This window comes from Pangasianodon hypophthalmus, chromosome 7 (assembly GCF_027358585.1).
Source record: "Pangasianodon hypophthalmus isolate fPanHyp1 chromosome 7, fPanHyp1.pri, whole genome shotgun sequence".
Taxonomy (NCBI): domain Eukaryota; kingdom Metazoa; phylum Chordata; class Actinopteri; order Siluriformes; family Pangasiidae; genus Pangasianodon; species Pangasianodon hypophthalmus.
Genome location: NC_069716.1, coordinates 28,225,885 through 28,238,560, shown reverse-complemented (window position 1 = coordinate 28,238,560; position 12,676 = coordinate 28,225,885). Strand labels below are relative to the sequence as shown.

General features: G+C 41.3%; 1 protein-coding gene across 2 annotated transcripts in view; it reads right to left on the bottom strand.

Annotated features, from left to right (window-relative positions):
• Positions 1 to 12,676, bottom strand: part of LOC113546645 (septin-7-like) — a 37,405-nt gene that overhangs the window by 18,094 nt on the left and 6,635 nt on the right. Inside the window, exons 2-3 of one of the 2 annotated variants that reach the window (XM_026946602.3) lie at positions 11,820 to 11,919; positions 2,169 to 2,275 (exon numbers count right to left, since the gene is read on the bottom strand). In XM_026946602.3, the coding sequence (XP_026802403.2) occupies positions 2,169 to 2,275; positions 11,820 to 11,919 (207 nt within the window). The remainder of the gene's footprint in view (positions 1 to 2,168; positions 2,276 to 11,819; positions 11,920 to 12,676) is intronic. The other variant, XM_053235222.1, reaches the window with a different exon arrangement.

The window sequence follows — 12,676 nt, the reverse complement described above, 5'->3', positions numbered from 1 at the left end:
TGACTGAACCGCGGCTACATCGTTTCCTGTAGTTATTTTAGCTGCGTTGTTCGACGATCTCACTCTCACACGCCTCGTTATTTTTGTCTGACCTGCTTGGTAAAACATGTAGTCTCACTCTCTGCATCTCTCACTCCATCTGCTTCCCCTTTTCTCACACATACACATGCGCGCGCACACACACACACACACACACACACACACACACACACAAACACACTAACAACATGGTCATCTGATCTACATAGTCATGGATAGCAGTGCACAGCAGAGAGAGACAGAGAGATAGAGAGAGAGCGAATAAACGAATGCAAGTGTGTCCTCTCCTCCCACCCTCATCTAGGGTCATAAGTCGTGTCTGAAAAAGCGAAAGATACCACAAAAATGTTCAGCCTCCCAACCGCTGCCGTTCCCATGACCGCAAATATGGCAAGCACACCAGATTGTTTGAGAGTAAAAATATACTTGCTGGTGTCTGCATGCTGGATAAACACACACACACACACACACACACACACACCCTAAAGTATTTTTCGTTGCATAATTTACAAATAAATAACACGATTTCCAAAAAATATTAAGATCCGCAAATACTTTGGCTTCCGAAATAAAACATTCGTTCACAAATGTGCATCTAGCACACAAACACTCTCCATGTGTGTTTCAGCATTTGCGGATTTCTGAAACATTTCTCGCACAGACGCTGCAAATCAACCTACGTGTGTGTGTTTCACTGGGTCTGTATCAGCCAATCCGGTTGAGCGACAACTTTTTCTAACACTCACGTTGACAAAACCTAGTAGAAATTTGCTCAAGCAATCAGCCTTACAGATGCTGCAGGTTGGACTGGCAAGCCTTAATTGTTATGAAATTGTTAAGAAAAATTTAGCAACTTTTGCAGTGCTGCGAAATACAGCAAACAATACAAGGTGTATCAGTAACTATATGTTAACGTATGTTCTCAGGGTAGGAGGGGCACTTGGTCTCTCTCCCTGTCAATCACAGTGAAACTAGCCAATCGCGGGTGTCTGTGAGCTCATGTATGTGAAAGAGGATGGATAGCGCTTTGCTCTGAGTGTGTTAAGCTGCTCTGTGAGTTCAAAATGACGCAGATTTCTGGCTTCGTGTATCTCAGAGGAAGCATGTGTTAGCCTTCACTCTCCCTGATTGGTAGCTGCCCTATGATAGGGGAGAGCTGGCTGTTAGGAGGGAACTGGCCAAGATTAAACATAAAATCCAACTGTTTACAACAAAGACATATTAGAAGGCAAAAAAACACAATCTAATCTTTAAGAGCCAAAGCTCCACTTTTAGTTTTTCAGGCGTTTCCTAAAGTTTTGCACAGCCAGTGGGCGTGTCTTTGAGCTCATATACAAACTGGGAGACAAGCTCAAAACGATCCGCAGTACTGCTATACTGCTAATCTATAAAAGCTATAAAATAGACTCAGTATCATCTGAATGCATTTAAATACATTTGATCATTTAAGTAAATAATGCAGATGCAAATGTGTAAAGAATTTAGACAAGTATCAAGAACGCAACAAAAAAGAAAAAAGAAAAAAACACACAGCTCCTCGAGAGACCGTCTAAAAACTAAAACTAGCCAGGAACGAATGTTTTTAGCACTAATGCTGTTTAGGCATCGCTCTCCATCTGAACCAAGACAGTGATGTGCGCTGGGAAAACTGGGAATGTCGGGAATGCTGGTAAAGCAGTCGCCTCTGGCTGTTGATGTTTCGTGGGAACATTCCTAAGATCCCCACTGAACCTTGCTGGCCTCTGCTGGAATGTCAACACCCCCACCAGAAAAATGAAAAGAAAAAAAAAACAACAACAACAACGCTTGACTCCAATCAGCCCAACTCCCAGCTTGGATCTTGTCCTCCATCTGGACCCCCAGACTGAACCCTGGCACTGTTTATCATCTCCTAATATGGGTAAAACTCCAGGCTTCGTCTCAGATCCGGCTCTCGGGGCGTTTGCTCTGGCCGGCTTCATCATAGCCTTTAATGCAGCAGCAGCAGGAGCTCTGTGTGTGTTTGCTCAGGCCTGATTAGAGGCTCTGATGCAGACTTGTGCTCGGAGGTCAGAGTTCAAGGCAGATAAAGAGAACGAGATAGCTGGATCAGTCTTGTGAAAGGTCATGGGTGAAGGGGTGTGGCGTACCTGCACTGTCTTTTTGATCCTCTGAGACGGTCCGGGATAATCTTTGGAGTACAGGTCAGTCAGAAAGAGCGAGTTGATGAGCGTCGATTTGCCCAATCCAGACTCACCTGGGAGAGAGAAACAGCCAATCAGACGCTAGAACCACTGAACAGGGCAGAGAGAGGAAATGAGCTGCAGGGATATTTCTCGTTTCGGCAGAAGAAGATGCACACACAACTGGACATAGGTGCTAAATACAGACACACACACACACACACACACACACACACACACACGCAAACACACACTAATGCACAAACAAACGCTCACATTTTGGTGGTTACTTCGATTGAGCTATTTTCTGTTTCAGTGGGCAGCTATACAGGAAGAGATCCATTACTAACGAGAGAGAGAGAGAGAGAGAGACAGACAGAAGGACAGAGAAAGTAAAAGCGAGAGATAAAGATGGAAAGACAGAGAGACAGACAGACAGAGAGAGAGTGAAAACCAGACAGGGAGAGAACGAGTAACAGAGACAGACAGAGAGAGAGAGAGAGAGAGAGAGAGAGAGAGAAAAACATACAGACAAACAGAAACAGACAGAGAAAGAAACAGAGAAAGAGACAGACAGAGAGACAATGACAGAGAGAGAGAGAGAAAGAGATAGAGAGAGCTTTAATTGGAATTTTACTACTTTAGGAAAAGGCTGGAGGGAGACTCTGAGCGCGTCAGAGAAAGAAAAACAGACAGCTTTTATTCAAAGGGAGGAGGAGAACATGTTTTACTCCCTTCTAATAAAAGCACCCTCTCTTTCCCTCTCTCTCCATCTTTCTCTCTCTTTTTCTGCTGTTTTTTGCCACCACTCAGTCCTGGTTTAAGGGAGAAGTCTGAATGATGGATGAGTATGTGGTTGTGAAAAAGGGTCAAGAGGGAAACAGCAGCTTTGATGAAGGCAGGGGGCTCATCGCACACACACATACACACACACACACACACAAGCTAATTTATTAGCCACTGTCACAAGTCGCTCATTAAACTCAATGACGAGCTTTGATGAGTGCTTTCGCATTCACGAAACGTTGAATCACCAGGAGCGCAAATAAATTCCTGCAAAAATGCGAGATTCTGCAAAAAATAGCATCACCATTTTTAACAGTGACAGAGCTAACAGCTAACAGAGAAAGCCTGAATAAACACCAGAGAGTGAAGAGTGGTTTTCTTAGAGCCATAGTAGAGGAGGTCATTTGGGGTTCATTTAAAAATAGCAGAGTTTACAGGGATGATGTAAGAAATGGAAAATGAGGCTAAATATCATTTTAAAAAAAGCTTTTGAAACAGTATTTAGGAGATTTTATGTCACTGTCACATTTATTTTTGCTCACTGGAGGTTGAAGTCTGTAACGTTGTCTGTAACGCTGCAGGCGATGAAGTCTGTAACGTTGTTTGGAGAAAGATTTAATAATCTCTCTCTCTCTCTCTCTCTCTCTCTATATATATATATATATATATATATATATATATATATACACACACTTCTATTTTTTTCCTGAAATGTAATGGCATCATTAAGGCTTGTGAAACTGCAAAACTATAAACCGCAACCTTATACACCCACTCAAACACACACACACACACACACACACACCTGTTAAAAAGCCCCTTCAGCCAGAGGGCATGTGCGTATGTGTGTGTCTCTGTGGTGTGTGTGTGGGTTTGTGGTCTAAGGTGTACGTTTACTCATCAGACACTGGGAGGGTTTGGTGTCTGTGTCGACTAAACAAAGGAGGGCAGTGTGTCTGTGTGTGTGTGTCTGTGTTTTCAGGTGTGTGTGTAAGAATTCAGGGTGTTCACAGTTCTATTCTGATGAGAAAGAAGGAGGGAGAGATAAAAAAAAAGCGAGGAAGAATGTCTCGCTCTCTCTCACACACACACACACACACACACACACACACACACACACACACTATGATAACCATCCAAACCACTACAACAATATCAGCTCACAGTTTCCCGTTTTCACAGACAGGAACATGCAAATGCGAATGAGAGCTCAGTAACCCAAATGTTATCTAAAGTATGCTTAAAATTAAGATAATCGCCTTTAGCCTTTAGTAATTTATCAGGATAATGTAGAAACTGCACCTGCATGAATAAGCGAATGAATAAGAGTATGATCACTGTGATCACTGTTCCCTCTAAGCTGGGCACTTCTGATGATGCTCCCATGCAGAAAAAATAAAATCCTCACAGAAAGCTGACACAAAAAAAATTAAAAGTTTGGCAATGGATCTTTTTTGCACTTCCATGCTTACAAATCTAGAACCATAAGTAGTAACGTTTCAAAACTTCTGGTGAGCTTTCACTCATTTCCTACCTAAAGAAATGGCTTTGTGCTATTTGCTTATATATATGATATATATCTATATGATATATATATATGATAGCTACATTAGTGGTGAGCTTAGCAAGCCATCTTTATTGTTCAACAGTTCTGACAGTCAACCATTAAATCAAGTTAGCATAGAGGTTCTGCCAAAAGTTGTCTTCCTAAGCTAGCCAGCTAATGCTAACCAGGCGGGGTCAATCTGTGCAGCTCTTGGGGTTCTTCTGTTCAAATGGCCAATAGAAATAGGTTTTGCTCAGTAAAAAAAAAAAAAAAAAAATTGACGAAACTGTCTGTCATACTATGGGAAAGCGAAATGCTTTCGTTTTGCCTCTTTAAGGAAAATGTAAATACATTATGTCATATATTTTCAGTACTAGAGTAGAGTTTTAATTATTTACAGATACATTTCTTTCATAAAAAAGTTGACAAACATTTTCCGTTTTAGATTTTTCATCAATAAAATGAACACAGCAGGTAGTGCTGATTGCAGCTCGACTCTATCAGGGGATCAGGTGTTGCTCTTATAGGCACATCTTTTCTCCACATCTGGAAAAATCTCCTGATGTGCCTGCTGAAAAAGTGTTCGAAACTGGACAGAGCAAATGGCAGATAGCAACGGTTGCTAAGCAGTGATTGGAGGATTAAGGGGGTAAAGCCATTTTTTGAAAAACGTTTGACAGAACTGTCATTTGATGCAGAGATTATCAATTTACTAACATTATTATTTTAAAAAACTGCACAATAACATCACAAAACTGTAATTAAAGGTTGCACAATTATCTTTTCATGACTAATCCCATGGCTATAACCTTTAGTTCATCACCTTTGCTTCTCAGTAATGACAGGCTGATAAATATTTCAGTATGTTTACAGTAATTCCCCCTTCCACCACCACTATAAAAAATCCCCGGAAGGTTAAGGGCAAACCAATTACTCGGTCTTTTCTTATGATTAAAAAATCTGCCATGATGATCTCTACAAACGTCACATTCAGAGAAAACGCTGAGTTCAAAGTGAAACATCTACAGCCTGTGTTTGTTGTTTCTCTTTGTATTTTCTGTCCTTCTTTCTCCTTTCCTTTTTGGATTTTTCCCTGATTTTCTTCCTAATTTAGTCTTGGCCAATTCCCGCCCACCAGCCAGCTCTGCCCTATCACACAACAGTTACCATCCAGGGAGGGTGAATGCTTTCACATTCTTCTTCTGATCTGCTGTTCACAGGGCAGTGTAACACACTCGCAGGAAAGCGCTATCTACCCTCTTCTGCATACATGAGCTCACAGATGCCCAGGATTGGCTAGTGTCGCTGTGATTGACAACGTATGCCACTCCCACCTGACCGATTTTGCTCTCTTGGTCTCCTGGCCACGCATGGCTGGGGCATCGATTTGAAAGGGAACGATTGTAATGAATCGATGCAACAATCATGAATCTGTTATTATTGATAAAGGACAAACAACTGATGTGTAAAAAAAATAGATTTTTTAACTAATAGGCCTTGATTTGCCTGTAATGAATCTTAAAATACTCCTTCTTCTTTGTCACCATTGTACTAAATCAAACTGAAATGTATCGTATTGTATCAGTAGCAGATTAAATGGTATCGTCAAATATCAAATCGCTGCCTTATGAATCGAAATCGTTTCATATCATGTGGAAGCTTGAAGTTTACACACCTATAATAACAATATTAGTTTTCTGAAATCCTGAATTTTGAAATTAAATATAAACAAATAAGATAAAATGACAACTTTAATTTGACTTGATGGCTGTATAAAAATCATTATTGGCATCAGATTGTTTAAGAGATTACCAAATTATTTGTTTGCTGATTTATTTAAGGGCCATTTTGCTTGTTTTTGAAGCCCCTCCTTTGTCTTTCACTTTAAATCTAAAAAAAAAAAAAAAAAAAGCAAACATTGCTGTTCAACCTTAAACCAGGTCATCTGGAGAACTAAAGAGCGACAGCTGGAGAAACAATTGGCTGTAAAAAACACAGGACTAGCAGAACCTCACACACACACACACACACACACACACGCACAGATGGAGAGATGACAGGAGCTTTCGTACAGATGGCTGAGTGACAGCAGTAAGACAGGGATAAGGCACACAGCTGGAGAGATAGAGCCACGCAGAGGAAAGACAAATGGACATGTTTCGAGAAATTCCACTCATTCCTGCCTTTTATCTTGTCTTCCTTTTCTTCCTGAGTGTCCGAGTTAATGACCACTGTTTACCCCGGGGGGCAGGGGGGGTTGATCTGCCACGTTCTGCTGCCCCCAACCCTTTCCACATAGCGCTCTCTCTTTCTCTCTCTCTCTCTCTCTCTTTCTCTCATTCTGGTAGTGTGGTGTCTCTCTGTAACTGTATGCTACATAACATAGCAAAATATTTTACTCATTTAACTTCTACTTTTTGTAAATCAAGTATTACATCTGACATGCAATGCATTGTGGGAGTTTCTCCGCTACTACAAAGAGAACAGTGCGAAGACTTGGAATTTACACGATCAAGATTTAGTGTTAGAGCAGATTGTAAGCATTCTAGAGTTTGGGTTGTTTCTTAAATTGGCTGATGTGAAAATGGAAAAATGTGAAACAGGAAATTGGTTTGGAATTTTCCAAATATGCTGAACATTTGTGTGTGTGAAGAAAGTAAGTGAATGCTGAAGAGGTGCTGGAGAGAGAGAGAGAGAGAGAGAGAGAGCGCAGTACTGAGAGAGAGAACATAATACAATAAAGAAAGAGCAATACAGAGAGAGAGAGAGAGAGAGAGAGAGAGAGAGAGAGCAATACAAACAGAGAGAGTATAATACAATACAGTGAGACTCCTGTTGGATGAGTGCCTGGGGTCAAAGGTCATTCACTGATAACCGACACTACCCATACAGAGAGATCAAGTGGAGATAGAAATCAGGAACACACACACACACACACACAAAGAGTAATGAAACAAAGCCTTACTGAGCTACTTACCTAGGAGTCAGTAAAATGAAGCTTAGCTTTAGCAGACATAAGGCATGTCTGAATGAAGTCAACACCACACACACACACACACACACACACACACACACACACACACGTTTCGGTGTAATGTGATGACCTGCTGAGTCAAAGCTTTCCTGCAGGACAGCAGGTCAGTTGGTCAGTGTGCAAAGGCTAATCCAGTTAGCCCTGATTACATCACACACACACACACACAATAGGACTGTCAAATTTCTTTGAAAACTGCATGCAAATTTTTTTATTTAAATATAAAAACTGTATTTGAATATATTTGAATATAAAGGCTCAGAGAAATTTTGGCAGGAATTCAAACTAATACATTCTGTCCATTCAGTTCTCCATCCAAGGCCATGCTAGCGCGAGGAACGCTTTCTGAATATGACTGACACACAAGTAGAGATGCTGCCTCGTCCAACCTAAGTGTTAAAAACACACAAGCCACTGGTGAAAAAGACTTCCTGCACTTCCTTGCTGTATATATATATAAAAAGCGGAAAAAAACACACTGTTTTCAACGACTTTCCCATAAAATCTCTTGCACTGTCAGTATTTATCCCTTTACTATTATAACCTGAAAGACAGAGCAGATAGGAGGAAAGGTGAGGCACTGAGCAATAAATAATTAAATAAATAGATACATAAATACATAAAAATCAGACTTGCATGGTAGTGTGCAGCTCTGCTAAGTGTTGTTCTACTCAGCAATGCTGTGGTTTTGTGTGTTTGATAGCCGTTGTGCATGATAAAGTTAGGAAAGTGCTAGGAGTGTTAGCAGAGGTAATAATGTAACTTGTGTGCAGCAGTAGCAGATTAAACACGGCCAAAAGGTGGCTGCTATAGTGTGATTTAGGACGAGTCCACAGGGAAAATCATGAGGGATGAGAAACACGGCATTAAGGAACTTGACTGGTTTAAAAAATTAACACGCAGATAAATAGCTAGTAGCCAGAAATGCGTTTTGTTAACGTGTCAGCGGTGACGCAACCGCCGCGATCATACGCCGTGACTAACTGACATCCCATACACACTACAAACCCAAAAGAGTGTCATTTGAGATTTGAGCAACTCCGAAATTGTTGCATTCAGAAATGATGCACTTGGGAAATGACATATATTTACTCAGAGCCCTTATTTGGTGATATTTGTGCATAAAGTTTAGTAAAAGTTTTTAAATAGACTTTTACTAGAACATGTAAAGAGTGAGAGTTAAACAGTTCAGCAGGTTTGAATGTGAAGAATGTCTACAGCGTGAGAGATCCTTCACACCGACAGCCTTGAAATGGAGAACAGGACGCGCAGAATGTTACCGTCAGCAGCCTGTGTGTGTGTGTGTGTGTGCATGTGTTCTAAAGTATGAACACAACACATATATCACGTCAATTATTTTGTCTATCTGAGCACTGCAGCTGTGATTTGGCTTGGGCAGCTGGCTCAGTGTATCCTCAAAATTATTCCATAATTAGTCCTAAACACACACACACACACACGCATACGCAAGTTTGGTTGATGTTAGTCCCCCGTATGAGCGTCGGTTACTGTAAACATCTCTCCTCCAGCAGCTGAGCGTACATCTCTCCACATTCTTCCCCTGACTCTCTCCAGCTGGACTGATACAAGACCAGGCAGCGGAAATGCTTGTGGTGGGAAAAAAAAGAGAAAACGGGGGAAAACAGAGAGAAAGAAAAGAAGGACAGGAAACATTTTTTCTCCTCTCTGCAGCTTTGGAGAGAAAAACGCAGAGCGGAGCCAAAACTCTGCAGCGTAAGTGACAGCGGGATTTCAAGAGAAACTCAGCAGCACAAACGCTTCATTGCTTCTGTTACACTGTTCTGGGATCAGTTCTTTCTAACGCTTCTCTGGTTCACTTACATCTTCTCTAACTGCTCCAGGATCAGTGCTGTGACCCTGCTCTGATTCTATTACTGATTCCAGGACTGTTCTAGGATCAGGTTAATCAGATCTGTTATAGATGCTGTCACTGATCTGGGATCAACTAATAGATATTCTCTCAATTTCAGAAACAGAATTAGTCTCCGAGATCTGGGATCAGTCCTACACATTACTGATTATATCGCTTATATATCCTCTGACTGATCTGGGATTAGTTTTGAAAATAATTTCTCATTCAGCTTGCAGGCGCTCTCACTGCTTAAGTGTCTTGTAGACAGCTGAGATCAGTCCTACAAAAACTTTATCACCTCTGTTACATGCTCTATAATTCATAATGGCATTTTCTCTTACTGTTTTGAGATCAGTCTTACTAACACTGCTCTTGTGTCTAAAAGACTCTTTTATATCACTGATCTGGGGTCAGTTTCTGAGTTCTCTGATGCATCTTCTTTTCATCTGTCTGGTTCACTCCCTGTTCCAGGATCTTATAACCACCTCCCTGTTTCTCCTACACATTCTCCCAGCTGCTCTGGAATCAGTTCAATAATACCTTTCTTTGATTCTCTCATGTATGTTCTTACTGCTCTGGGATCAGCCTATAATAACACCATTCTGTCTCTGTTTTGGGATCAGCACTTTAATAAGCGTTATCATCTCTGATTCACGTACATATTTACTTCACTGACTGGGGATCAGTTTTAGAAACTGATCCAATCTTCTCAGACAGAACTGCATTCAGTATACAAATACCTCTAAGACTGTTCTGGGATCAGCTGTAAAAAAAAAATCATTAGGGACTCACATCTTCTCAAACCAGTCTCATAAATACTTCCGCTTTTCTCTTATGGATTCTGTTCTGAGATCAGCCACAGATGGGGTTCCTCCTCTCTGCTCCGTGCGCTCTGATTCATTCTCACTGTTCTGAGATCAGTCCTGCTAAACAATGTAAGACACTGAGGTTCTCCAGCTGTCTCTCATTACACCCTCCACACAGCCGCTACACAGCGACGTCTCACTCCTTTAGTGTGTGTGTGTGTGTAAGAGAGAGAGAGAGAGAGAGCAAGAAAGACAGACAGAAGTGATAACGAGGGCAAGATGAAGAGAATGAGAAGAAAAGAGACTGAAAGAGTAAGAGAGAGAGAGAGAGAGAGAGAGAGAAATTGAGTGTGTGTGTGTGTGTGTGTGTTATGAGTTTGAACTAAAAAGAGAAGGGATGCAGGAAAGAGAAGCCAGAGATAAAGCAGACAGAGCTGAGAGAACAGATAGATAGATAGATAAATAGATAGATAGATAGAGAAACAAAGCTAGAAAGAAAGAGAGAGAGGTCCGACAATGCCAAAGTCATCCAAAGCTATCTCGTTCCTCCTCCAACATAACACTCTCTCTTTTTCCCCTTCATCTCTCGTTTCATTATCTCTCTATCTTTCTTTTTCTTAATCTCTCGCCTTTCTCTTACTCCCTCCATGTCCTTCTGTCTCCCTTGTTTCTATGGTGAAGTCTGATCCATATTTCCAGTAGTACATTAGTCACAGCTCACACTGTACATGCTAAACGAGGACACCACAGCCCAGTACACACCCACAGTGTGTGTGTGTGTGTGTGTGTGTGTGTGTGTGTGTGTGCAGTAAACTTCTGTCTGTTCCCATTAGAATGATGGATGCATACTCCCTGCTCTCTCTCTCTCTGCTCCAAATCACTGATGGTCCTTTTTCCCACCAAAATCTGGAAATGTGCTGCTTCTCATCTGGAGAAATGGGTTCTGTTTCAGCATCATGATGCTGATGGCGTGGAAGCGAGAATCGTTGACGTAAGAGGCTTGTGGTCGGCGTCATATAATCACCATGACAAAAAGTGGAGCAACTCAAGTTACTAACATGACTTTTTGCGATTGAAATAAGAAATGTGCAAGAAGCATAAGCAATGCATAAAAATAAGAATTGCAATAACGTAACGCAAATGCTAGCAGTTTTCTTTGTGCGGCTCCTCATTCCGAATAAACGGCTAAAAGTCAGTAACTGCTTTAAGAATGATAGGATAAATGGATCTTAAGCTATGAGGGGGCGTGGCCTATGTACCTGTCAGTCACAGTTAAGTAGGCGTGGCTAACATTTCTGAAACTTCTTTGGAGGCAAACACACTCTGTATGCAGACATGATTCATCTCTAGTCACTCTTACACACACACACACACACACAAACACACACACATGCAAGTGAAGAATGTGTCACTCAAGTATGAACACCTGTGCGGGTGCTTTCTACACACATACACACACACACACACACACACACAGATAAACAAACAAGTAAAGAATGTTTCACTCGAGTATGACCATCTCTCTCTCGCTCACACACACACACACACACACAAACAGAGTTGTGTGACTTACCTACAACCATGAGTGTAAACTCGAAGCCTCTTTTGACAGATTTGCGGTAAACTTGGTTGGGCAGGTTGGCGAATCCCACATATCCCTCCAGATTCCTCTGCTGGAAAACACCAGTCAGCTCATCAAACACCAATCAGCTCATCAAACACACACCCACACACGCACACACACACACAGAGGCACTGTTCCCTCTAAGCTGCGAGCATGCATGGTTGTGAACTTCTGATGATGCTCCCATGCAGAAGAAAATAAAATCAGTGCAGATTCAGTGCCAACACAAAAACGTTTCAACGAAAAAGTTAGTCAATGGATCTTTTTTACACTCCCATGAAGCGGAAGCAGTCATGTTTCAAAATTCGTCACGTTCAAATACTCATGTGGCATTTCTGCTCAAATGCCCAACAGAAATAGGTTTTGCTCAGTAAGAAAAAATAGAGGGAACATTGCACACAAGCAGTGATAGAGTGTAACACATTCCACACACTCCACCATTCAACATACCGCAACATTTAACTAGCACAATGTTATTATTACAGGCTCTTCACTTCTCATATCTTCTCATATCGTCATGGTCTCTGTGGTGTACTGGACAGAAGGCAGCCCGAGGATGTGTTTCTGATAAAGTCTGTCCCATTGAGAAAGCAGCATAATGTCAGCTGTCTAGTAAGGATCGTCATTTTAGACATGGTCTGTAAAAACCTGTCAGAAGTCATGACAGCTGAATTCCAGAAAACAGTCAAAAAAAAAAAAAAGACAAAAAATTGGGTTCTGAGGTTTTCATCCTTGCCTTGGTGCCTTCCAAAGTTTAAAATGTTTCAATGACCTAATAAAAGAAATTTAGCCAACACACCAAAACT